The sequence below is a fragment of the Lissotriton vulgaris genome, chromosome 4_1 (assembly GCF_964263255.1).
Source record: "Lissotriton vulgaris chromosome 4_1, aLisVul1.2, whole genome shotgun sequence".
NCBI lineage: Eukaryota > Metazoa > Chordata > Amphibia > Caudata > Salamandridae > Lissotriton > Lissotriton vulgaris.
This window is the reverse complement of record NC_141691.1, coordinates 2,071,489,875-2,071,517,064: the sequence shown is the minus strand read 5'-3', so window position 1 is coordinate 2,071,517,064 and position 27,190 is coordinate 2,071,489,875. Positions and strand designations below refer to the sequence as shown.

The window sequence follows — 27,190 nt, the reverse complement described above, 5'->3', positions numbered from 1 at the left end:
AGGTGGTCGTTTCAGGCCATTTACCGACCGGTTACGGCCGTTTTCGGCCGTTTCCGATCGTTAAATGGCAAATCGGTATGTAAGGGCTTAAATCCAAGGCCACGTGTAGGTAAATCTACATTTACAGAATCGGAAAAATTATTTGTTCGTTAAAATACCGAATCGGTAATTTTACCGATTCTGTTAATTTGTTATGTAGGGGGGAGTCTTCTGAGTCCCAAAGGCCTTAACGAATCGGTATTTTAGCATGAAATCAAACTTCATGGTAAAATACCGATTCCAGTGTGCATGCACATGTGTGCTCGCACATCTATGTAATGTGAAAGGCAGACCTGCCCTTAGGGCTGGTTTGCTTGCTACATGGCACTTGTGCCTGTTTTGAGGGTGTCAGAGGGTGTCAAAGTGATACCCCCTGCATCCTTGTGCATACTTTTTTTTTATAGCATTGTCGAATCTAGTTCTTACTGTTATTGATTTACTGTTTGGTAATAGTGGTTAGTAACATTTTTTATTATATTTCACCACAGATTCAACTGCAGATTATTTGGGAATTAGACAAAACGTCAAAGATAGCTTGACCCCGGGAGCCGGCCGCTTATGTCGGGTGCGATCTCAGGCTACACCAGTGCTATAAGACTTGGGGAAGGGGTTGGAGCCAAGCGTCTTCTCCGAGTCCGTGCCATCACACCGCCCCTCGGGGGCCTCCGTCAAGCGGTTTAGGGAGGGACCATATCACACTGTTTTCAAATGCAGTCAGGTCCATAAACGGCCCCCACTTACTTTGAGAATAGTAAAGCTGCAGCAGGTTATGTTATGTTATGTTATATTGACTTTTTGAGTGCACAGTGGAGGTGCAAATAAGGTTTAGACAGTGTTACAAGCGCTGCTCAGAACTCTGAAGTATGGCACCCAACATCCAGGACTTATGCCATTTGTGCAAGGCAGTGACATCGAAGCAACTCAGGGACCAAAACCATGAACGAACACTCATGTATTAAAATTTTAGTATTGATGCTTGACTGAGGCCAAGGAGATCAGAGTGCATGAGTCTCATGCTCGATCGATTGAGCTAGCCGGATCGGGCAACAAAAAGTATAAAATAGTTATGTAAATAGTTATTTAATAAAATGTTTTACCCTGTTACTTTGCTGGTGTGTTGTATATATTTATAATATTTGCATAGGGTTTGTCGTTGTTTTGGGTGGGGTGGGTGGCGGAGCCGAGCTGTCTTGCAGCCATCATCGTGTGGAGCTCAGTTCATCTCACTAGTTTCGTATTTCTCATGAAGGGTTGTTCTTAATGTTTCTATTTTAGCTAGGTCAAAAAGAGATCCCATTAGTGGCCTACTGATTTTGCTCGATTCCTTTTGTTTTTTTACACGATTTTTCACTATCTGCAAAGACTAAACAGAGTATTGCGACTCTGTGCTTGTTTGTAAATAGAGAATGAACCAAAGAGAACCAATTCTCAAACAGTAAATGCTTGGATAACAATCAATCAAATGGAGAGAGAAGCAGACACGATGGATTAGAACGGGGGCAAAGGCCTGCGTTAACTACCCTTCACTATCTGCAAAGAGAGAGTACTACTAAGAGAAAAGAGGGGTGGGGCAGCGTTCAAAGCACATCAGCGTGCATAAACACGAAAAAGTTTTGACCTATCACATACTTGACATTTGACAGTTTTTGATATTTGCTATTAAAAAACCATTGAAATTCACAGAAAAAACCATAGGTTTTAGACCATATATAGTTAGGGATTAGCATTTACAAACCTTAATTTACTCGCACAAAACCATAGAAATTCGCATATATAGTTAGATGCAATAACTATATATCGCGCACCCGCAATCCACTGCTGATGATGTCACATATTACATCATTCATGACATGGTCAGTGACATCACTGATGACATCTCAAATGACATCACTGATGACATCTCAAATGACATCACTGATGATATCACTGATGACATCTCAAATGACATCACTGATGACATCAATCATGTGATAATACGATTAACCTCTTCAGACTCTAATATAACCTTAGATACACTCAGAGTAAACAGACACTCACAGATTGTCACTCATCCATGGAGTTACTCATACACCTAGTCAGTCATGCAAAGAATCAATCACACCTCCATTTCCTCAACTATACAGTTATACACACCTTACTTATTCAAACATATTCTAACATATATTTACTCTCTTATACAATCACTGATACAAGTTTTCAATGATCCATGCAGCCACTCACACATTCACTAGCTCTTATACACAGTAATTTATATATGTGAACTCTCATATGTTCTTTGTTTTACATATGTACTTACTTTGACATGTAGCATTGAGATATCCATTCACTCACCAATACACTCATGCACACAGTCAACCACCCATACAGCTGTTTCCACATGCAGTTTTGAACCCATACATCTAGAGAATCAACTGTTCATACATCTATGCACAGAGTCACACACCTTCCAGACACCCACACACACACACTCACTCTCCCATACAAATACTTGGGCAACCAATCAATAACCCATATAGTTACTCATATAGGTACTGATCAACACATGCAGCATCTTACACAACAACAGACATACTGACATACTGATGCACACATTCAGACAGTTTAGTCACTAACCCATGCACTCAGTGAGACACATTTAATCATTTTCTCATACAGTCAGTCATGCACCTACTAAATCCTTCATCCAGACACTTATACATCCACTCATTCTTCAATATTAAGACATATTTTAACTTTACAGAAACTTACAGTCACTGGATGATGTCATCAGTGATGTCATCAGTGATGTCACTGACCATGTCATGAATGATGTAATATGTGACATCATCAGCAGTGGATTGCGGGTGCGCGATATATAGTTATTGCATCTAACTATATATGCGATTTTCTATGGTTTTGTGCGAGTAAATTAAGGTTTTGTAAATGCTAATCCCTAACTATATATGGTCTAAAACCTATGTTTTTTTCTGTGAATATATATATAAATAAAACACAATAAACACACAATGTAGCCTTCCTTATTCTATAAACGCTGAGCAATGTTGTAAGAATTTCCCTTGCACATAAATACAATTCCAATAAAGCAGGGAGAAAGAAAATACATTTGAAAAACTGCTTTAATGCACCACAGAAACCATAACCCTGCAAAGAGGAATGAAATAACATTGCCAGCACATAGGCTGCATTGTAGAAATGTCAGTGTAGAAAGCTGAAACCCTAACCTACAGAAACACATGGAATAAACTGTCACCGTGCCTTTAAGGCAGTCATGACCCCTAGCTTCCCATCATGCCTCAGGGGTGACAGTTCGGCCAGCTGTTTATTCTGGCTCCTTCTTTCAGGACCCTGGTAACTTCAGCTCTCATTTTTTTCTGATTTCTGTCAAAAATTACTATTTATTTATGGTCAAAAACCTTTTACATTGTTTCTACTACTTTTGAGAGAGTTGGGCATAGTTTTCCAGTCAAATATGCCATCTCCTTTTGACTCTTGCCCTTCCTGTGGCAAGAAGAAGGCTAACACAGACTCCCATACTGTCTGCATTCCTTGCTTTCCTTCTGATCATGCTCCCAAGACTTCCCAGCATTGCCAGTCACTGTCCAAAAGAACACTGAAGGACAGAGAGAGGATTTGCCTCTATGGGCTGGCTGAGAAGGGAAAAACACCTTCAAGAGGCAGATGAAGAAGAGGAAAGAGAGAGCCAGATCTTCATCTAGAAGTAAGGATCCAGTCTGCTCTCCATCGGCGTCGGACTCGGTGCCAAAAATACCTTCATCGGCAGCGAAAATGTCGACGAACAGACCATCGTCGCCATTCAGAGAACATTGGTCGTCAACGAAGACGGCAGGTATGTCGGATCACCCACTCTCGTCAACCCAGCGACAATCAGCGTCAAGGAGTCGTTCTCTGTTGGTGCGGGCTGGCCCAATGCCGAAGGCTAGATCTCCGTCTTGGCAGTCAATTCGGTGTTCCACGCCGAGACACGCTCCGCGGTTGCCGGGTCTTTGGCATCGAAGCACGCGTCTCCGTTGCCGTCAACCAGGCGGCGGTCAACGTCGAGACGTGCCCCATTCTCACCAGAGGCAAGGCCCTCAACATCTCCGTTGTCATCATCTAGGCGACGTTCAACGTCGAGACAGCGGTCTCTATCGACGGCGAGAAGTGCTCCGATCACCACTCCGCTGGCTTCCAGTAGACGATCAGCTTCAGGAGAGAGATCTGAAAGGCCTAAAGACAGAACGTCGAGAATGATTACTCAGTCGATTCGTACTTTGTTGGGGTCTCCTGCAAGCTAAACGTCGAAGGCGAAGTCTGTCAGGTCCAGGTGTTCCACATCACATCATGCAACGTTGAAACACAAGGAGAGGTTGACGTCAAGGAGAAGATCCTGCTCTAAGGATTCACCAGTGATGGTGACGCATAGTCGGTCGATGTCGAGACACTCCCCATCGATGTTGCATCGTTCATCAAGATGCCGGTCATGCTCCAAAGATTGCAGAGAGTCCTCTCATTCTGTTATGAGCTCTCTTCAGGCACTCTCGACATCACGCAGCTCTTCTGATCATTCTCCAGAGCAGAGAAGAACATCCCCAAGAGGCTCTCCACAGAAACGGAGATCTCCGATTCATCTTTCGCCCAGATGGCTTCAACCTCTCCATCACTGGCAGAAAGAACCCCTTGGTCATGCTCAGAAGCCTACGGACTATTCTAGTCCACTGCACATATCCCAACTACAACGTCTGGTGCAGGAGGTGGACAGGTCCCCCACTACTTGAACCAGGGATCACCGAGGCAAATCTCTGGAGCATAGATCAACTCATGCTCATATCAAAAGGCGAAGAACACCATCTTGGTCTTCATCTTCAACACACTCATCCAAAAGGGACTACTCTCCTACCCTTACAGATATCCCTCCTTCAAGAGTGTCACCCATCGATGATGTTAACACCTTCCACAATGTCCTTGCTAGAGGAGCACAGAAGCTGAGCATAGACCTGCCATCTCCTCAGACCACCACTTCACTCATTTTCGAGACCCTCCATCAGAGTTCTGCGGCTCGACCATTACTCCCTGTAGTCCCTGGTCTCCTTGAACCGTTAATGGACATCATCCTCACCCCATCTTCAATTAAGGCAGCTCCGGCTCAGATCCTGAAAAAGTATAAACCTGCTGCATCGGATCCTCTCTTTCTGAAATCAGATCCTCCACGGGATTCAGTCATCATTGCAGCAGCAAGGAAGACACATGCGGTGGCTTCTTCCTCCTTAGCTCCTCCAGACAAGGAGAGTAGAGCCCAGGATTCTTGGGAGAGAAAGACCTGCAGCTCAGCAGCATCTTCTCTTAAGGTGTCTAGCGCTGCTGCCCTGTTGGGCCATTACGACCGGTCCTTATTAGATTTTTTTGAGCGTTTTAAAGAGAAGCTGCCAAAGGAGGATCAACAAGACTTCTCAGAGATTCTCCAAGAAGGGGCGCTGGTAACCAATCAGGTGATCATCATAGCAGCGGAGGGGGCTTCTTTGGCTGCACTCATTTGCACATGGAATATGTGCAAAAAGGTCTTCCTGGTTGCGCCAAACAGCTTTGAAACCTGAAACTCCACAGCGTATTTTGAATCTTCCAATCTCTGATAACTCCCTTTTCGGATTGCACACTGATGAGGAGATGACCAGAATGAAGGCAGAGTTGGATACACTAAAGGCTGTGGGCCTTGAGAAGAAAAAAGAGGTCAAACGACGCTACAGGCCATATAACCGCAAAAATTACCAACAGAGGGTTCAAACCCTTCAATGGTCGCAAAACAAACAAAACAAATCTCAATACCAAGGCCGTCGTTCCTCGAGAGGAAGAGGAGGACATCAACAACAATCCTCTTCAACAGCTAAAACTCAAGGCAAGCAATGATTTTCTGCTTCCTCTAGCACATTGCACACTCCAGAGGCAGGAAGTATTTCAAGTTGTGTAAAAGAGTGGTGCAACATCACCAAAGATCAGTGGGTGCTAAATATACTGCACAATGAGTACGCGCTACGTTTCTGCGCGCCTCCAAGAGACATTCCTCCAGTAAGGTCACGTCTTCACCACCTGGAACTGCTGCGTCAGGAAGTGTTGACCCTTCTGAAGAAACTAGCCATAGAAGAGGTGCCTCCTGCCCAGAGGGCAAAAGGAGTCTACTCCAGATATTTCCTTGTTCCGAAAAAAGATCAAGCAAACAAGTTCAGACCTATTGTAGATATCTGATCTCCGAACAAGTACATCCGAAAGGAGAAGCTCCGTATGTTGGCGCTCCATCAAATATTTCCACATCTAAGGAAAGGAGATTGGATGTGTTCAGTGGATCTCCAAGGTGCGTACTTTCACATTCCAATTGCCCACGACGTCGCAAGTTCCTGCGATTCATGGTAGGCACGAAGCATTACCAGTTCAGAGTCTTACGGTTCGACCTCGAATCTGGCCCAAGGGTATTCACAAAATGCATGGCAGTGGTGGCTGCAGCATTACATCGCCAAGGCCTATTTGTGTATCCATACCTGGATAGATGGCTGTTGAAGGGATCATCGCCTCACATGGTGCAGCACCACTACCACATCTGCGCAGATCTCCTTCACCGCTTGGGCCTTCATGTGAACATGGAAAAATCAGTTCATCAGCCCACTCAATCGCTCCACTATCTGGGCTCCACCTTGGACTCCGGCCTAGGCAAAGTGTTTCCTTCAGAGGAGAAACTTATCAATGAGAAACAAATGCAATATCATCCTTTAACCACATCAACCATCAGTAAGGCAAGTGGTGTCTCTACTGGGGTCGATAGCCTCTTGCATATTTCTCATACCCAACTCCAGATTGAAAATGGAACCGTTGCAGCAGGATCTGGAGGACAAATGAGGCCAATCCTCAGGTCATTAGGAAGACCGAATTCTCCTCGCTCAAGCTGCAAAGAAATCTATTCTCTAGTGGACTCAGCCAAAGAGTCTTCTAGTGTGAGTCCCATTCCATCAACCTCTTCCAAAACAATCCCTGATCATAGATGCATCTCTTTACGGATGGGGAGCGCATCTGGGTCAGCAGCAGACTCGGGGCAGATGGACCAGCAAAGAGCAGACCTATCATATCAACATGTTAGAACTGCGGGCAGTTCATTTGGCCCTCAAGGCATTCCATCCGTCGATTCAGTCCTAGTCGATTCTGATAGAAACGGACAATACAACCACCATGTATTACTAGAACAAACAAGGTGGAACACAGTCTCGCCCTCTGTCTCTGGAATCTCATGCAATTTGGCACTGGCTGCTGGCCAGGAACCTCTCGATCACAAGGGTACATCTGCCAGGAGAACAGAACGTGCGAGCAGACGCTCTCAGTTGACACTGTGAAGAACAAGAAGATTGAGTGCTCAACGACGAGGTGGTGGCGGACATTTTTCATCAATGGGGTTGTTCATCTATCGACCTCTTTGCAGACGATCTAAAAAAAAAAATGCCACGCCTTCGTGTCCAGATTTTACCGACCAGGAACGAGAGTGAATGCTCTTTTGATAGACTGGTCCGGGACGTTTGCATACGCCTTTCAGCCCTTTCCTCTCATCCGGAAGGTGGTGACCAAGCTCATCCGATCCAGGATGAGAATGATCCTGATAGCACCGGACTGGCCTCGCCAATGGTGGTATCCAGACCTATTACAGCTCTCGATCTGTCCGCACAGGGAGCTCCCGTGCAGGCTGGACCTTCTGACCAAAATCAGAGGGAAGATTCTGCACCCCAGCCTTCCCTCGCGGAACTTGGTAGCATGGCTCCTGAGGTCCTGCAGTACGGACATTTGAACCTTCCTCAGGACTGCATGAACATTTTGAGGGAGTCAAAGAGACCATCCACAAGAACCTCTTACTCTTTTAAATGGAAAAGATTTTACTTATGGTGTATGCGTAATGGTTGGAGTCTGACAAGCGGGCAAGAAGAGGTAATCGTGCTGTATCTGCTATACTTGGTCAAATCTGGTTTGAAACACAATTCCATAAAAGTTCATTTGGTAGCCATTATAGCCTACAGAAATCACCTAACCAAACTTGTTTCTTTCAAATTCAAGTGTTTAAGGACTTCCTTCAGGGGTTGAAGAAGGTTTATCCCACTGTCCGACCTCCTCCTCGTCCTTGGGAGTTGCATCTAGTTTTGTCGAAATTGATGGGTCCTCCTTATGAACCCATTCATAAGGCCACTTTACAACACCTTACATGGAAAGTAGCTTTTCTGGTGGCTATTATATCAGCATGCAGAGTTAGTGAAATCCAAGCACTCTGTTCTAAGGAACGGTATACGGTTTTCCATCACAATAGTGTGGTTTTGAGGACTCCCCCCTTCTTTCCTACCCAAAGTGGTGTCTGTCTTCTGTGTCAACCAGACAATTTATCTCCTCTATTTTTTCCCCAATCCTGCTACACCAGCAGAAAGGTCTCTTCACTCATTAGACCTTAAGAGGGTTCTCAAATTTGGAGGGAAAAAATCCATTAGAAAGGCTGATTAATTGTTTGTAAACTACGGCTCTGTTAGGACAGGGTTTCCAGTTTCCAAACGATCCATTTCAAGGTGGATAGTGCCCTGTATTAAATTGGCTTACCAATTAGCGAACAAGCCTCTGTTAGCCTCCCCTAAAGCTCACTTTAGTAGGGGAAATGCTGCTACAATAGCTTTCTTACACAATGTACCGTTGTTCAAGGTTTGCAAGGCTGCAACTTAGAAGTCAGTTCATATGTTTATCAGGCATTACTGTCTGGATTCTGACTCCAGAGCGGATACCCAAGTAGGCCAAGCCTCCCTGAGGACTCTGTTCCAATGCTAGCTTAATTGGAGTCTTTTAAATGTTTTTTTAACAATTAATCTTTATTTTACACTTGTCACTTGCCCGCAGGATGAGGGGTTGGGCTTGCTATTCTATTCAGTGCTTATGGCTATTGATGAGGATCTTCTGGAAGAGAAGGATAAGTTACTTACCAGTAATCCTAGTTCTTTTCCAGGGGTACCAAGCATGCCTTTACCTGAAAATTTCATGGTATGGGGGTATGCATGGCTAAGGTCGCAACTACCCCTACCCCGAACCTCACGCCGTTCCTAAAACTACCCCAACCCCTTCCACTGCCCCGAGACCTACCCCGACTCCCAAGCCCTAAAAACTACCCCCACTGCCCACTCCCCTGCCCTGAGGTCTAAACCCCTGCCACTTAATATACATTACCCTGACCACCCCACCCTGCACTGTTCCTAAAACTACCCCAACCCCTTCCACTGCCCTGTTACCTCCCCCCAACCCTAAACATTGACTACCAATTCCCCTCCCCTGCCCTGAGGCCTTATCCCTGCCCCTTTACGTACAATACCCCAGCCCAACTACCCCGGTGCTGTCCCTAAAACAACCCCAACCCCTTCCAATGCCCAGAGACCTACATCTCCAGCCCTAAAAACTACCCGACTACCCATTTCCCTCCCCCTGCCCTGAGGCCTAAAACACTGCGCATTACATTCCCTACCTCGACACCCCACTCTGTGCTGCCCCTAACTCTACCCCTACCCCCCAGCCCAACCCCACTTACCTCATTGTGTCCTCTGGCTTTCTTCCTGAAGTGTTCCTGCTTCCGCCTTCACCACAGCAGCCAGCAGCTAACCAAGCACTGTCTTAACTGAGGCATATGCACGTTTAAGTCAAGCTTGGTTGCGCTTGCGTAGTTGGAACACACGCGGCTGAGGTCCCGGTGTTCCGAAACCTTCCCCTTAGTTTTACTTGGTTGACAGTGTCACTCTAAGTGTCACCCCTTTGATTGTTGATTGCCACTCATAAGTACAAAGAAATTATGGACGTGTCACACATGTACAATCTAAACGCTTGGCAGCTCTGTATGACCTTCTTGGTTTGAGTCGGTAAATATGATGTGGATTCTGTATTGCTGACCCTGTTTTTAGTGAGCCACTGTCCTTTGCATGTGCATCTGTTGGACTGTCTCGAGAGAAGTGTTGGTACCACTGTCTTTGGGCAAACTGAAGTCAGCTTCCAGAAAATGATACCCAATTAGGTTCTGGTATAATTGTATTGTTTGCATTGTGAGGTCCCCTGTCAATCATGTTGACTGGGTGCCAAACGTTCTTTGAGTTATGATCTCAACTTGCTTGGAATAGTTTTACCCCAAAGTTGTTCCTGTCTTGCCTCTTTTCCTCTGAGAGGATTTTTTTATATACACAGCGTTTTGGGTCAAATAGTTACCAGTCTCCCTCTTAATTTCTCATCACCTCTATGAAATCATGGGAATGACACACAGGCAATGTGTGAACTTGCCAGGTATGAAGCACAATTTATATGCATTCAAAATGTGTATATTGAAATAATTGTGTTCTGCTTGTGTGGGATATGGGATGATACTCTGAAGGATTCTTTGGTATTAATTAGTGTTCACACCATTTGAATTCAGGACAGTTTCGTTTGCACTTTGAGAGGTATAGACCTCTCTGCTTCCTTTTATTTTTGCTTCTTATCCACCTTTTATTTTTGCTTCTTATCCACCTTCAGCCAATGCTCCTCTAACTCCCTGCAGCCTTAGTGCACCTCTGAGCTCCCTGCTGCCTCAGTGCACCTCTGAGCTCCCTGCTGCCTCAGTGCACCTCTGAGCTCCCTGCTGCCTCAGTGCACCTCTGAGCTACCTGCTGCCTCAGTGCACCTCTGAGCTCCCTGCTGCCTCAGTGCACCTCTGAGCTCCCTGCAGCCTCAGTTCCCCTCTGAGCTCCCTGCAGCCTCAGTTCCCCTCTGAGCTCCCTGCTGCCTCAGTGCACCTCTGAGCTCCCTGCTGCATCAGTGCACCTCTGAGCTCCCTGCTGCCTCAGTGCACCTCTAAGCTCCCTGAAGCCTCAGTTCTCCTATTGGGCTCCTTGCAGCCTCAGTGCTCCTCTGCAGCTCTGAACCCCCAGCATACTCAGTGCTCTTCCGAGCTCCCTGCAGCCTCAGAGTTCATCTGAGCTTCCTGCAGCCTCAATGCTCTTGTGAGATCCCTGTAGCCTCAGTGCTCCCATGAGCCTCCACAGCCTCTGTGCTCTCTGAGCCCCCTGCAGCCTCAGTGGTCCTTTAAGCCCCCTGCAGCCTCAGAGCTCCTTCGAATTCCCTGCATCCTCAGTGCTCCTCTGAGACCCCTGTAGCCTTAGTGCTCTTCTGAACTCTGTGCAGCCTCAATGCTCCTCTGAGACCCCAGTGGCTTCTGTACTCCTCTGAGCTCCCTGCAGCCTCAGTTCCCCTCTGAGCTCCCTGTAGCCTCAGTTCCCCTCTGAGCTCCCTGCAGCCTCAGTTCCCCTCTGAGCTCCCTGCAGCCTCAGTTCCCCTCTGAGCTCCCTGCAGCCTCAGTTCCCCTCTGAGCTCCCTGCAGCCTCAGTTCCCCTCTGAGCTCCCTGCAGCCTGAGTGCACCTCTGAGCTCCCTGCTGCCTCAGTGCACCTCTGAGCTCCGTGCTGCCTCAGTGCACCTCTGAGCTCCCTGAAGCCTCAGTTCTCCTATTGGGCTCCTTGCAGCCTCAGTGCTCCTCTGCACCTCTGAACCCCCAGCATACTCAGTGCTCTTCTGAGCCTCCTGCAGCCTCAGTGCTCTTCCGAGCTCCCTGCAGCCTCAGTGCACCTCTGAGCTCCCTGCTGCCTCAGTGCACCTCTGAGCTCCCTGCTGCCTCCGTGCACCTCTGAGCTCCCTGCTGCCTCAGTGCACCTCTGAGCTCCCTGCAGCCTCAGTTCCCCTCTGAGCTCCCTGCAGCCTCAGTTCCCCTCTGAGCTCCATGCAGCCTCAGTTCCCCTCTGAGATCCCTGCAGCCTCAGTTCCCCTCTGAGCTCCCTGCAGCCTCAGTTCCCCTCTGAGCTCCCTGCAGCCTCAGTTCCCCTCTGAGCTCCCTGCAGCCTCAGTTCCCCTCTGAGCTCCCTGCAGCCTCATTTACCCTCTGAGCACCCTGCAGCCTCAGTTATCCTCTGATTTCCCTGCGCCCTCAGTTCCCCTCTGAGCTCTCTGCAGCCTCAGTTCCCATCAGGGGGGCTCAGAGGTGCACTGAGGCTGCAGGGGGCTCAAATTAGCACTGAGGCTGCAGAAAGCTCAGATGAGCATTGAGCCTGCGAGGAGCACTGAGGCTGCAGGGAGCTCAGAGAAGCACTGAGGCTGCAGGGAGCTCAGAGAAGCACCGAGGCTGCAGGAGCTCAGAGACGCACTGAGGCTGCAGGGAGCTCAGAGAAGCACTGAGGCTGCAGGGGGCTCAGAGAAGCACTGAGGCTGTAGGGAGCTCAGAGGATCACTGAGGCTGCAGGGAGCTCAGAGAAGCACCGAGGTTGCAGGGAGCTCACTGAAGCACTGAGGCTGCAGGGAGCTCAGAGAAGCACTGAGGCTGCAGGGAGCTCAGAGGAGCTCTGAGGCTGCAGGGAGCTCAGAGGAGCTCTGAGGCTGCAGAGAGCTCAGAGGAGCACTGAGGCTGCAGGGAGCTCAAAGGAGCACTGAGGCTGCATGGAGGTCAGAGGAGCACTGAGGCTGCAGGGAGCTCAGAGAAGCACTCAGGCTGCAGGGAGCTCAGAGAAGCACTGAGGCTGCAGGGAGCTCAGAGGAGCTCTGAGGCTGCAGGGAGCTCAGAGGAGCACTGAGGCTGCAGGCGGCTCAGAGGAGCACTGAGGCTGCAGGGGAGCTCAGAGAAGCACTCAGGCTGCAGGGAGCTCAGAGAAGCACTGAGGCTGCAGAGAGCTCAGAGGAGCACTGAGGCTGCAGGGGGATCAGAGGAGCACTGAGGCTGCAGGGGGCTCAGAGGAGCACTGAGGCTGCTGGGGGCTCAGAGAAGCACTGAGGCTGCAGGGAGCTCAGAGGAGCTCTGAGGCTGCAGGGAGCTCAGAGGAGCACTGAGGCTGCAGGGGGCTCAGAGGAGCACTGAGGCTGCAGGGGACTCAGAGGAGCACTGAGGCTGCAGGGGGCTCAGAGGAGCACTGAGGCTGCAGGGGGCTCAGAGGAGCACTGAGGCTGCAGGGGGCTCAGAGAAGCACTGAGGCTGCAGGGAGCTCAGAGGAGCTCTGAGGCTGCAGGGAGCTCAGAGAAGCTCTGAGGCTGCAGAGAGCTCAGAGGAGCACTGAGGCTGCAGAGAGCTCAGAGGAGCACTGAGGCTGCAGGGCGATCGGAGGGGCACTGAGGCTGCAGGGCGATCGGAGGGGCATAGAGGCTGTCTCATATGGTTCTTTCTGGAAGAATAGAACTGCATGATAGGACACCAGAACTTCAGACTGCAGGGTTAGATTCCATCTATACCATAAAAGACTGTCCGCCCAATTTCTGGTTAGCTCACTGTGCATCACCGTAACCTTAGTGGGGGTAGAAAGTGATTTTGGCAACCTGAACATGACAACGTGATCCCCGAGGGAACCATGGAAACAGATCTTACCCTTTTGTTGTTTTACTCACGCATGACCAGGATAAACACAAAAAAGATGTGAGTTAAGTTTTCGATACATTGATTGGTGCAATCATAATCTTGCATAGAGAGAATGAGCTACGACAATTAGGCAGATGAAACAATAAATATATTAAAATATATCTATGTAGAAGGCGTCAGCCTAAAAGCATCAGTCACCTTATCTGTATTTACTTAGTACTTTTATGAACATCTTGCAGTTCGCACATAAGAAATGAAAAGGAAATAAAAAGAAAATGAATTAATACCCCACTGATGCTGGTGTTTCGATCTGTGCCGCTGCGTTTGGTGTCTTGGAAGTCAAACTCTGTGAATGCGTATATTTATATGTATATATCACCATCATCTCCACTGAGTCCTCACGTAGCCGGGATCCTGGCAGCACCGGTGCAAGCCAAGGGTTGAGGAACCATCTATTATTAAATCCACATCCGGACACTTGATTATGTGCGCCTCAAAAATGCAATTATCCCAAGTTGTTTTAGTCATGAAATCTAATACACCATGGTGATTAACAGCTCAACGTGTTTTGGCGTAGACATGCCTTGATCAAGAAGCTGTTTGCGAACGGGCAGCACAAGCACTTGAACAGAATGTACAGATTACGTAAAGAGAAAAGCGTTCTAAAAACAGGTGACATGTATACTGTATTCTTAGAATAAGATCATGTAAGTGCAGAACATGTAAAAAAAATTGCTAAAACAATTCCAGCCTCAAACGTTAACAATGTGAACTAAAGTGGAGGACCACAGTGGTCTAAGAAGGCCTCTCAACAGCTGCAGGGAGCTTAGAGGCGCACTGAGACTGCAAGAAGCTCAAAAAGGCACTCGAGGCTGCAAAGGGCTCTGAGGAGCAATTGTTATAGACCTCACAAGTCGCACAAGATACAAAATGTCGTTCCTTGTTTCCTTTTCATTTTAATAGTGGTACACCTGCTTCAGAAAAAGAATTAAACAGATGTTTATCAGCGTCCTAATTCTCACAAACTGAAAGATAAAAACAAGCTGTAGGACACTATAATTACTTCTATCTGTTGTATTGTCTGGTCACTTGGCACCAGAAGACACATCCCTGATTCTCTATAGTACTTGTCTGGCAACAAGAGGAGCAGTCACTGAGATCATTGTCACAATAGAGACCGAGACACAGAGAGAGAGAATCATAACAGAAAAACCAACGGAGGGGAAGAATCAATGAGAGACCGAGACGGGTTGAGTAAGACATACAGAGAATGAGGCCGTATCTCAAAACTGGGCTGTTGTGATTAGGATTTATGATTGGTGGCAGCACACTGAACAAACTAGTTCACTTATTAGATGTCGCAGAGGCAGCCACCAATGCCTTCCTTCTTCTGTGCCTCTCCACTCAAATTCACTCTTTCTCAGCCAGCTTCTTCATTTTATAGCCACTTGACTGAAAACAGCTACTACTTTTAATTTGTAAATGTGTAAAAATGTGTTTCTCATTCACAGAATCAAAAGGACCTGATGAACAGATCTGAGCTGCATCACAAGAAAAAGAATTGTATCTATGTGCAGAGTCTGAGCAAACGTTCACTGGACGCCGGGCCCTGTATGCACATTGTGCAGTTTTTTCCGGGGAGAAAAACTGACCTAGTTTGAGTAAAGGCTTCATACAGAGCTCATCTTTATGGACACTTTGAAGATTTGAACCAGGGATAACCTGTATCATTTCATAAAGGGAAAAAATTTTGCTTATATTTTCTATGAGAAACCATATTAGTGTAGAGCCTGAGAAAAGCTTCTCTCAGACCACACATCTATATTTGCATTAGATGAACCATAATGAGACAGATCCACACAAGTGTACAAATATCTTATTTTTTTCATTCTAGTGCAATATCAGTTCAAACATCAGAATATCCTCAAGAGACACAATACCAGTGTACGGCATGCGAGTAAAGCTTGACTCGCAGAACTTTCTGTTGAATTATCAGAGAATGCTTTCAGGGGAGAAGCTCTACCCGTATACAGAATATCGGAAAGGTTACACTGAGAGATCATTGCTGGTCGGTCATGAAATAGTTAAATCTGAGGATAGGTCACATCAGTGTACAGAATGTGAGAAAAACTTCACTGAGTCAAAGAGTCTATACTGGTGAGAAACCTTATCATTGTACAGAATGTGAGAAAAGCTTCTGTTCAAAAACAACCCTTTTGGCATATCAGAGAGTCCACACTGGTGAGAAACCGTATGATTGTACAGACAGCGGAAAAGGCTTCAGTCGGGAGATCACACTGATGAGACATCAGTTAACCTATACTAGTGAGAAACCCTACCATTATACAAAAGGTGGAAAAAACTTAACTAATATGTACACACTGGTGAAGCATCAGAGAATCAATCCCAGTGAGAAACTCTATGAGTGTACAGAATGTGGAAAAAACTTCAGTGAAAACCACAGCCTAGTTGTGCATCAGAGAATCCATACCGGAGAGAAACCCTTCACCTGCGGAGAATGTGGAAAAAACTTCAGTCAGAAGCTCAATCTGGTGGTGCATCAGAGAATCCATACTGGCGAGAAACCCTTTCGTTGTACAGTGTGTGGAAAACACTTTAGTAAGAAGCACAAACTAGTGGTGCATCAGAGAATCCATACTGGTGAGAAACACTTTCATTGTACAGAGTGTAGGAAAAGCTTTTCTTTAAAGAGTAGTCTGTTGCACCATCACAGAATGCATACAATTAATAAACGGTATTGGCGCACAGACTGTGGAAAATGCTTCTTTCGTCCAAGCACACTGTTTAGACATCAGAGAATCCATACTGGCGGGAAAGCCTACCTCTGCGCAGAATGTGGAAAAAGCTTCACTTTCAAAACTAATCTTTTGAAAGATCAGAGAATTCATACTGATGAGAAACCGTATAGGTGCATAGAATGTGGAAAACGCTTCTCTCATTCAAGCACACTGTTCAGACACCAGAGAATCCACACTGGTGAGAAACCCTACCTCTGTGCAAAATGTGGAAACAGCTTTGGTCAGAAACACACCCTAGAGGTACATCAGAGAATCCATGCTGGTGAGAAACCCTTTCAGTGTACAGAGTGTGGGAAAAGCTTCATTCAGAAGCACACCCTAGAGGTGCATCAGAGAATCCATACTGGCGAGAAACCCTTTCAGTGTACAGAGTGTGGGAAAAGCTTCCGTCAAAAGCACAACCTAGTTGTGCATCAGAGGATCCATATTGGTGAGAAACCCTTCCACTGCGGAGAATGTGGAAAAAACTTCAGTAAGGAGCACAAACTAGTGCTGCATCAGAGAATCCATACTGGCGAGAAACCCTACCTCTGAGCAGAATGTGGAAAAAGCTTCAGTCAGAAGCACACCCTGGTGGGGCATCAGAGAATTCATACTGGCAAGAAACCCTTTCATTGTACAGAGTGTGGGAAAAGCTTCACTTTCAAAACTAATCATTTGAAAATTCAGAGAATTCATACTGATGAGAAACCGTATAGGTGCACAGAATGTGGAAAAAGCTTCTCTCATTCAAGCACACTGTTCAGACACCAGAGAATCTACACTGGTGAGAAACCCTACCTCTGTGTAAAATGTGGAAACAGCTTCGGTCAGAAACACACCCTAGAGGTACATCAAAGAATTCATACTGGTGAGAAACCTTTTCAGTATACAGAGTGTGGGAAAAGCTTCAGTCAGAAGCACACCCTAGAGGTGCATCAGAGAATCCATACTGGCGAGAAACCCTTTCAGTGTACAGAGTGTGGGAAAAGCTTCACTTTAAAAATGCATCTTTTGATACATGAGAGAATTCATACTGATGAAAAACTGTTTTGGTGCACAGAATGCGGAAAACGCTTCTCTCATTCAAGCACACTGTTCAAACATCAGAGAATCCACACTGGTGAGAAACCCTACCTCTGCGCAGAATGTGGAAACAGCTTCAGTCAGAAGCACACCCTAGAAGTGCATCAGAGAATCCATACTGGCGAGAAACCCTTTCAGTGTACAGAGTGTGGGAAAAGTTTCACTTTAAAGAGTAATCTGTTGAGACACCAGAGAATTCATACTGATGAGAAACTGTATTTGTGCACAGAACGCGGAAAAAGCTTCAGTCAGAAGCACAATCTAGAAGTGCATCAGAGACTCCACACTGGTGAGAAACCCTTTCACTGCGGAGTATGTGGACAATTCTTCAGTCAGAAGCACTGCCTGGTGAAGCATCAGAGAACCCATACTGGTGAGAAGCCCTTTCAGTGTACAGAGTGTGTGAAAAGCTTCTCTCTAAAGTTCAACCTGTTGAGACATCAGATACTTCATACTGATGACAAACTTTAGCAGCTAACAGAATATAGGAAATGCTTAAATCTGAACAGCACACTGTTAAGACCTCACATAATCCATTCAAGGGACAAACCATGAAAATGGGGAAAGCTTCACTCGAAGCATAGGTGTGTTCCAGCATCAAAGAACTGATCTTCAGTAAAGGTTGATTTATGTATACCCTGAAATGTTAAATAAAATGTGAAATAAGTAAGCTATGATCAATAACAAAACAAAGGTTAAAGCTAAGTTATAGAAGGGGGTGGGAGCACACTGCCTCTCATCCCAGGACAGTTGACCCCAGTGCCTTCTGGTGAATGCGGTACACTTACTTCAAAGTTGCTGGAGTTTTTCACCAAAGTTAATGCAGGTAGTACTGTTCTCTCTGGACACATGTTTCTCGGTTTGGCTGTTCATTAGTAGAGAGCAGAAGTAGTAGAGAGCAAAGAAAAGTCATCCGGGGATGATGAAATGCTGCCCAGGTCTTCACAGGTCCCAGTACCACAGGCATAAACAAAATAGGAGTCTAGAGGGAAAGACAAAACTAGGACGCCCTCCACTCAATAAGTCATCAAACAACGTAAATCCTAGTTCTCACGGCAATATTTGTCTATTGATCTGTAAACATCACTGGTTAAGCATTAATCACCCCAGGAAAACCCTTAGTCTAGAGATTACCAAGATGTCTCAGTCTATTGCCTATATAAATGTAAATGTATTTGAGCTTATATAGCGCACAGCTACCCGCAGTGGGTTTCCCGGCGCTTGCTTAGGGAACCCGTCCTGGTATTCCCCTGTGAGATAACCCCGGCAGGGTATCCACAAGGTGAAAGCCAGGCATCCCGCCGCGAGGGGCCGTTGTGGAGATTAAGCAAGCTATTGCCCAGAGTCGCAGAGTGTAAACCCGTGAGTCGAGAAGGCACCGTAGCGAGAGTTATCGAGTCCGTGGAATTTTTAGCCCAAGACCCGCCGAGGCGGGGAATTGAACCCTGGTCCAGGGCCGATCTCAGCTTCCTGGTCTGCCGCCTCTAACCCCTGAGCCACACTTCTCCACAAAGCAACCTAGCTCTGATCTACACATTTGGAACAGCACAAGACTAACAATCACCTTGGAAGACAACAGAAAAAAAGTGTGGAGAGCGAGATGGCACCTCACGGGCGCACCACCAATGGGACCCCTGGCTGGTACTCACCAGGATGGCCCTGTTCTCATCATTGGTGCCATCAAGCTTTAACGTAAACGTGTCTCAAACCCAAAGTAAAAGGACAGTGAATGGTGCAGTGAACACAACTTATATGTAACAAAAACATACAACATTAAACATTTAACATACAAGTTACCGTGCAACCAGGACAATACACTTTACTCATGTTCCTTTCTTTGTTGCAAACAGTAAACACATAAAGATAAAAAAGGAGAATGTGAATACTACCCATCGATTCACACCCTACTTACAGCATATAAGTTGTGTTCACTGCACTACAACTAAAGTAAGTACAAATTTCTACTGCATTTACCATAATCCAATGGGCAAACTGCATGCTGGAATGTGAGGCAGTGTGCTCCCACTTGTTTCCTGTTAAAGTTAGACAAATTTATTCTTTCTACACAAACCCAAATTAAACTATACAAGGATTAGAAATTCTAAAGTTATATCTTAAATTTAGAAGTTGTGCATTAGCAGGTATAACTTAAATTTCTAATTTACTCACAACCTTCAATTTAATATGTCACGCGCACCTCTGTACGTACTCTTGTTGCCACACTACATTAATTAATTATAACTCGTCACTCTACCATGCAGTGTGTAATGAAACATTATGTTATTTAAGATGTGATAAGTGTTGTTATGAACACTTTGATTTCTCATACTATAAGTGATGTAATATGCAATGGTATATCGAGTGCTTGTAGAATGGTCGATGGAGAAAGACTTACAGAGACCAAGATACTCAAATCCACAGGCACAAAGAGGAGAGCCTGATGAGGAAAACAGCAAACACTTTCTCGATAATGGCAGGGACTTTTAAAGAAGCAAAGTCTTTACTTTTAATTCTGTGCATTTTAGGTGTTTTCCTCAAATATTAGGGTATTGAAAGTCTTCCTTCCAGTCCATTGTGCGAGACTAGTGGCCTGATACAGAATTTGGCAGAGAGGGCGTTCCATCACAAAGGGGAATCTTGGACCTGCATGTCCTTTTACAGGTGATCGTATCTGTAGACACCGATACATGGATGTCATTGTGAAAAAATCCTTTACACCAAGGAGGGTCTAAAAATTTTAAACCGGGGGCGTGGTCTTGCTACGCATGGAGTGAGATGCACGCCATCACTGCTCTGGACAGCCGCTGCTTATTTAAGCTTTTATAGTAGCTCTGGGGACCTGCAGACAACTCTAACTGGGGTGTCCACCTGGTGAATAAGTCAGGGCCTCCTCTGGGAACTTGGCACTCGCTCCAGACAACTGGTTGCAGTGAATGCGGCCCTGTCCTTGTGGACTCTGTCCTGGATGAGCAAAGCCGCCATCTTGCGCCCGCCAGATCTAGTGGCGCTGGGGGCCTACAGTGGACTCTGACTGGGTTGCTAGCCCGGCAGAAGAGCCTGAGCCTCTGCTGCGAGCATGGCACCCACTTCAGACAGCTGATTGTGGTGCATGCGGCCCGTCCCTGTGGACTCTGGCCTAGGTGGATGAAGCTGCCATTTTGAGCCTGCCGGAGCTAGAGGCCTTCCTGCCTGGCCGGGACCCTTCCCACTTTCCCGGCGGTCCTCCAGGGCACTCCGCTGGGGATCCTGCAGACCGCGGCAGTGCATCGGGAGCCGGGACCTCCGGTGCTGCTGGTGGTGGGGGCTGACATCGGTGGAGACTCCCTCGGGCGCCATTTTAGACTGGCCTGACGCTGACCGCTGGGACCTGGCTGGACCGCAGGCCCTCTCCGGGTGGTGCCGCAAGTGAGCCTGGACTTTGGGGTCCCCCGCTGGTTCCTGCGGCCTAGGGCGGTGACAAACGACATGCCTACCCCAGCAGGGCTTAGACCTAAGCAGTAACATTGCGGCCACCATCTTGGGCCTCCCTGGAACCTGGGAGGTTGCTGCCTGACTGAGATCTGCTGTGAACTCGTGACACCGTGTCAGAGCCTCCTTGCCTTTTGCTGGGCTCCGGGGTGACGACCTGAGTGGATAGACCTTTCATGCCCTGATACCTTCAGGGCGCTTCAACATGCCATGACTCACACCACCGCCATTTTGGGTGCCCTTGTGAGGCTGGAGAGGGCCTACTGTCTGCCTTGACCCACTGCAGGCCTGTGGAGGACCCGTGGAGGACCCCCGGCTGATGCACACCGGTCAGGGCCGTCTGGACAGCATGTTCTGTGTGCGCTCCTGTGCTTTAGGGTGATAATAAGCTGGGCATTCTTGGAGAGACCCTGGAAGGAGCCTGAGGCGGACATCTGTGGCGGCTGCTCACAACCCCTGGGGCCCTAGAGGGTGTTTGACAAAGTGACCTCCCTGACCACTGGTGAACGTTCCCTGCCTCGATCTGGTGACCTGGCCTGCTGTGCTGCAGTGACTTCGCAGGACCACGTCGGTGAGTGTGTGGGGGGCACTGCCTTCTGGCTGTTCCCTAGGGACTGTAGACGCCTCGCCCCCCCAGCAAACACGGGAGCCCCTGCGGATCTTGGTGGGCACATGCGGTACCCCGGAGTGGAGTGTTTCTGCTCGGCTTTGTACCTCGAACTCTCTCAAGCTGCCGGTAGACTGCTTGGGGGGCACCGGAGCCTCAAGGGGATAGCCTCTGACTGCCCATACCCCCTTTCACTCACGCCTTGCCCGTTCTCTACCTTACCAGACAACTGGCTACTCTGCGCAGTGCCTCCTTGCCTCGACTCCCTACTTGTCCCGTGGGTCTCGGAGAGACTATAACTCTCTCATGGGCTGGGAAAGATTCCGCTACATCCCCAAAAGAGAACCTAGTCAAGGCCCTGTGGAACAGATTGGGCCGGGCCCTGGCGGCGGAAATGGCATCAGCGACCAAGGGATCTTCTGACCCTGTCACCCAGTCCTTCTTAGCCAGTTTCATGCAAGAACTGAAATCGTCTCCCTTAGAACAGAGGAGCAGGCCTGTGTCAAGGAGCTCAGGAGAGACTTCGTGGAACTCGGAGGGAGAGTGGATGACCTTGAAATGACAGTCGACGCCCGCACGGAGGACCAGGAGCAACTATGGCAGCACCTGGCCCCCCAGGAGGAACAGCACATCGAGCTGCAGATCAATCAGGAGGACTTAGAAAATAGGGGACGCCGCAATACCTTGCACCTTCCGGTTGGGGCAGAGGGCTCGGACATCATGACTTTTGTAGCAGACCTGCTCCACGAGATCAGGGGGAGAATAACGCGTCCCCACCGGAGTTAGACCGCGCCCATTGGGTGTCCTGACCTGGGTTCACTTTTTCACAGAAAAGGAGGCCATCCTCAAGGCAGCATGAGACAAATCAGAACTCACCTTCAAAGGTACTCCCATCCAGCTGTTCCATGATCTTGCCCCCACCCGCTCCATCGCCGCAGAGAATTCAGGCCCATCACTGACAACCTAAGAGAACTGGGCGTCCAATACCAGTGGGGCCACCCGTTTGCACCAAATTTCAGCCACACCGCCATCTAGCCCCTCAAGACTGCCCTCTTTGAACCGCAAACCTGCAAAACCCAAGTGGGCCAAGATACACAGCCACAGGCGCCCTTCCCAGCGGGGTGACACTGCTTCATCCCAGGTGAAACAAGACATTATACAACACATTTGTTCCTTGGAGGGTGGACACTCGGCCCCGGGCTCTCAGTCATTTGAAAAATAACCACTAGGCGCTCCTGCATGCAATTTCGAGCACCACCACCTGGGCTGCCCCCTTGCGAGAATGGACCTAGTGCCACACTCATCTTGTGGACATGACTGCCCCGTGCCTGAACTGCGCCCCTGCGGCGGTTCCAGACTACGCTCATTAATGATGATGCTGATCTCCTGAGACCCACCTCTCCACTTCAATTCCTCAGAGAGTGACATCTATGGGATGGCCTGAGCCTGGCTTACCCCCGGACTGGAATAGACCTTGTTGGCCATTGTTATTTTTTGGCTACCATGTTTCTTCTCTCTCACCTTTCTCTTCTCTCTCACTATCACTATCTCTGGTGGGGGCGGTCCTGATAATAGTGGGGGGTTCTCTTTGTGAAGGTTACTCTTTTCTCCCTCAGCATTGCACTAGGCCCTACAGCAACCACCATTGCCCTTGTCTCATTCGGAGGGGGGCTGCACTGCGTCCTACTCCTACTCTTCTGCCTGAGATGGTGCTAGCACATGATACACCGGTATCATGACTTCCGTACCCGGTCTGAAACTCCTCTCCCTCAACGTGAAGGGTCTTAACTCCCCCAACAAGCGCCACCAGATATGGCAATATCTTGTACTGCAAAATCCGGACATCATATTTCTGCAAGAAACTCACCTGCTGAGGGAGGATGTCTCTTGCATGGCTCATCCTAGATACTCCCTTCAACTCTGGGCATCTGCACCCACTAATTCAGTGGGGGTGGCAATCCTTTCTCGAGCAGGCATTCACCAGGGCAACTCCAGGGTAGTCTGTAGCAAGGATGGCAGATTCCTCAAAGTGATGGTCAAGATTGGGCAACGAATTCTCACCTTATGCAACACTTACACACCGAAGCAGGCTCAGGACTAATTTCTAGGGGACTTGTTGTGGGAACACATCACACACGGTGACTCTAATCTCATCCTGGGGGGAAGACTTCAATCTGGTATAGGCGGCGGGACTCAACCATAGTGAAGGCTCGTTCCACGGGACAGGGGCTGTCCTCTGCCTTAAAGAAGCAACTATGCCTTTGACCTCATCGACATTTGGCGATACCACTTCCTAGACACCCACGATTACTCCTATTACTATCACGTTCATCGCTCCTACTCGCGCAAAGACTAACTCTTCGGCTTGCACTCCCTTGTCAAGGACACCCTTTTGGCGTCCATGTCTGACACCTCTGTCTCTGACCACGCTCATGTGGAACTTCTCATTCAGGATCACTTCTCTCGCCCCAACCGTCCCTCGCGGTGGTGCTTCCCCCCCTCATATCCTGAGGGACCCCGTGGACGCGGCGGAACTCCGAGATGCTATTATGTCCTATTTCAAGACCAACTACCTCCCAGAGACTCCACTCCCCCTGGTCTGGGATGCGTTTAGGGCCACGATTTGCAGCTGCATCACATCCATCGCTATAGCTCGGGAAGCCCGTTTGGTCAAAGACAAACTCACTCAGGACATAAAGGTGGTTGAGAGACTAGGCCAGGAACACCCCTTGGTGCTACATAAGAGACGCCTTGCTATGCTCCGAGGCCAGCTCTGGGCGCACAGAACCAACAAGACAGAACACACTCTTTTAGCCCTGCGACAATGGTACTGCGAAGGGGGGCAAGGTGGGCACGGTCCTGGTACGCCGTCTTCGAACGTGGTCCGCTATGGCACACATCACTAAACTTAAACTAGGCGATGGTACCTGGGCCACCACCAAAGCAGCATTTCAGAAATACTACATGTCCCTCTATGCCAGGGAATCGCCCGACCCAAACCAGGTGCTAACTGCCTTGAAGGCCTGTGAGTGGTCCCTGATTAGCCGATACCACACAACTACTGGAGGAACCTATCACTCTGGAAGAGATCGCCAGCACTTTAAAGAACCTTCCTTTCGGCAAAACCCCGGGTTTCGTTCTATTGTGTCTTCTTCCCGCAACATAAAACTTATATGCTCTACCACTTTAATTCTTTTTCAGACACGGTGGGGCCCTCCACCGATTTGGCCATGGCTGAAATCACCTTTATTCCCAAACCGGGGAAGGATCTTACACTCTGCTTCTCCTTTTGCCCCATTGTGCTTGTAAACATGGATCTCAAACTCTATACTAAAGAACTAGCTAAGCGTCTCGACCTGCACCTTCCTGGGCTCATAGAGCCGGATCAGGTGGGCTTTATTCGCCACCGACAAGGTGCAGACAACGTACAGCGTATTTCCCATTTAGTCGGGAAGGCGTATCATTGGAAGATACCCTCTTGATTGCTATCCCTCGATGCTGAGAAAGCATTTGATCGAGTAGATTGGGTATTCCTCCGAGCTGTACTACAGAAAATAGGATTGGGCCCACAGATGATCGCTAGAATTATAGCTCCCTCTCTCTCTCCTCTGGCCCAGGTGCAGGTCAACGGTCAGCTCACGCAACCATTCTCCTCCCACAGGGGCACTTGACAGGGGTGTCCCCCCTCATATTCGCTGTCGTAGTGGAACCCCTTTCCATCATGATCCGCCAATCCCCTGACATACATGGCATCACACTTGGGGGATTGGACCACAAAATAGCCTTGTTCGCAGATGACCTCCTTCTCACTTTATCTCGCCCATGTTCTTCTCTATCTGCCCTGCATAAGTTGCTCCAACCGTTCGAACAGGTCCCGGGGCCTTCGTTATCTGGGGCTCAATTTGACTCCCAACCTTGCCACATGGTCACAAGCAAACTGGCAGGAGTGTTAAAACATCGTCATAGCTGACCTGAGAGTGTGGAAATCCCTTTCGATGTCATGGTTAGGGTGCCTGAACACGGTCAAAATGTTGATCCTTCCAAAGATACTCTACCTTTTTCAGACAATACCCACGCCCTTTACGCCCTTTACGGAGCATCAGATTCAGAGCCTTCAGCATGAGCTCATCACATTTATATAGGGAGGGAGTAGGCCACGTTTCTCTAGTAAGATACTCATGTCCAGCACGGTGGGGGGGTGGTTTGCCCCAACTTGTTGGAATATTTTTGGGCGTCACATCTCGGCTTTATCTCGGAGTGGATGGCATGGGAGAGTGAAAAAGTCTGGTTTCATATGGATAGAGCAGTGCCTTGTCGCCCATCTGGGACCTTGCATGGCTCTCACGGGAAGCCGGCTCTCGCACTGCCTTTATCGTGGTTCCTACTAAGACCGTACTCGATATTTGGGACAAACTAGCAAATAGCTGAGGCCTCACATCCTTCCTGTCTCTCCATACCCCCGTCCCTCGCAACTCCCACTTCCCGCCTCCTTCCTACCCGTCCTACTCCTTAGACTGGACAGGGGGGGGGTTGTTGGGCGATTTGGGACCTTTTCATGGGGAATACTTTCAAAACTTTTGAACAATGTAAGCGGGATTTCCAGCTATCAGAGGGGCCTAGATTTCAATACATTCAACTTCGACATTGGGTTCAGGTGTCTTCTCTGACACGGCCGGCCACTTGACCCCCTCACTTAGTTGGAGAGGCTGGTGCGCGCTTTTGACAACTCCAGGGGATTAAGCTCTCGTACATATCAAGTCCTCCAACATTCACAGCGAGCCACTCCGCATGCTTACCAGCTGTGTGGGCAGTCGTCTCAGACACTGATGTAACATCCACTCAATGGGAACACTTGTGGCGAGATATCCCGAAGGTCTTCCGTAGAATACCCCAGGGGGAAACCGCATATAAGGTTGTGAAACAATGGTACTATACCCCTCACAGGTTGAATAAAATGTTTCCCACTTCTTCGCCTCTATGTTGGCGCTGCACCAGTGCCTGAGGGATTTTCTGCATATTTGGCGGACGTGCACGCGCTTGACTATCTATTGGAAGGAGGTTCTTAGTCACATCAGACTGGTACCAGGCTACCAACTGCCTGACAACCCGCTTGCCATTGTCCTGGGCCTCCTGCCGGTGAACCTGCGCACCATGACTCACCGTGAATGTCATTTACGCCTCCACATGCTTGGTGCTGCCAAGCAAATCATTGCTCTTTACTGGAAAAAAGTTGAAACGCCTCTGATCAACGTCTGGTTCACCCGCCTGTGGCACACAATGGCAATGGAGTTACGGCGCGCTTGCAGCTTCAAGACACTAAATTCACCAAACTATGGCAACCACTTGTGGATTATTTCTGCAGACTGGAACACGCCCGACTTCAACCCATGAAGTTGCGGGCTTTGTGCCTCTTTGAATATGCTGTGTACCCCCCCCCCCCCCGCCCCCCCCCCTCAGATGCAGATAACCTTTGGAGGCCCACTGACGGAACTACTCGAAACCCACCCCTGGCAGCGCTTACATTACAGACCCCGGACGCCTCAACCCCCCATCTGACGTAGACAACCCTGGCCTTTACTTGCATGCCACCAGAGACCACCATTGACTCTGGCTGCCACAGCGCTCACACCCTAATAGCTCACGCTTCCGGCACCAAGAGATGGTAGACCCTCCCCCGACATACCTCTCTCACGCCTCTTGCTCTCTTTCCCCTCTCTCATGTCTCTTCTCTTTCTCTCTTTATCTCTTTGCTCTTTATGTTGTGTATATTGTTCTTAGCTGCAAATGTGAT

The 27,190-nt window shown here is 48.3% G+C and overlaps 1 protein-coding gene across 1 annotated transcript; it reads left to right on the top strand.

The window, feature by feature from the left end:
- Positions 1–6,665: 6,665 nt before the first annotated feature.
- LOC147725036 (uncharacterized) lies at positions 6,666–17,795 on the top strand. The gene is given in 3 exon segments (XM_086918148.1): positions 6,666–6,818; positions 15,335–15,485; positions 15,541–17,795. Coding segments are annotated over 3 exon segments (2,559 nt in total).
- The last annotated feature ends 9,395 nt before the right edge of the window (positions 17,796–27,190 follow it).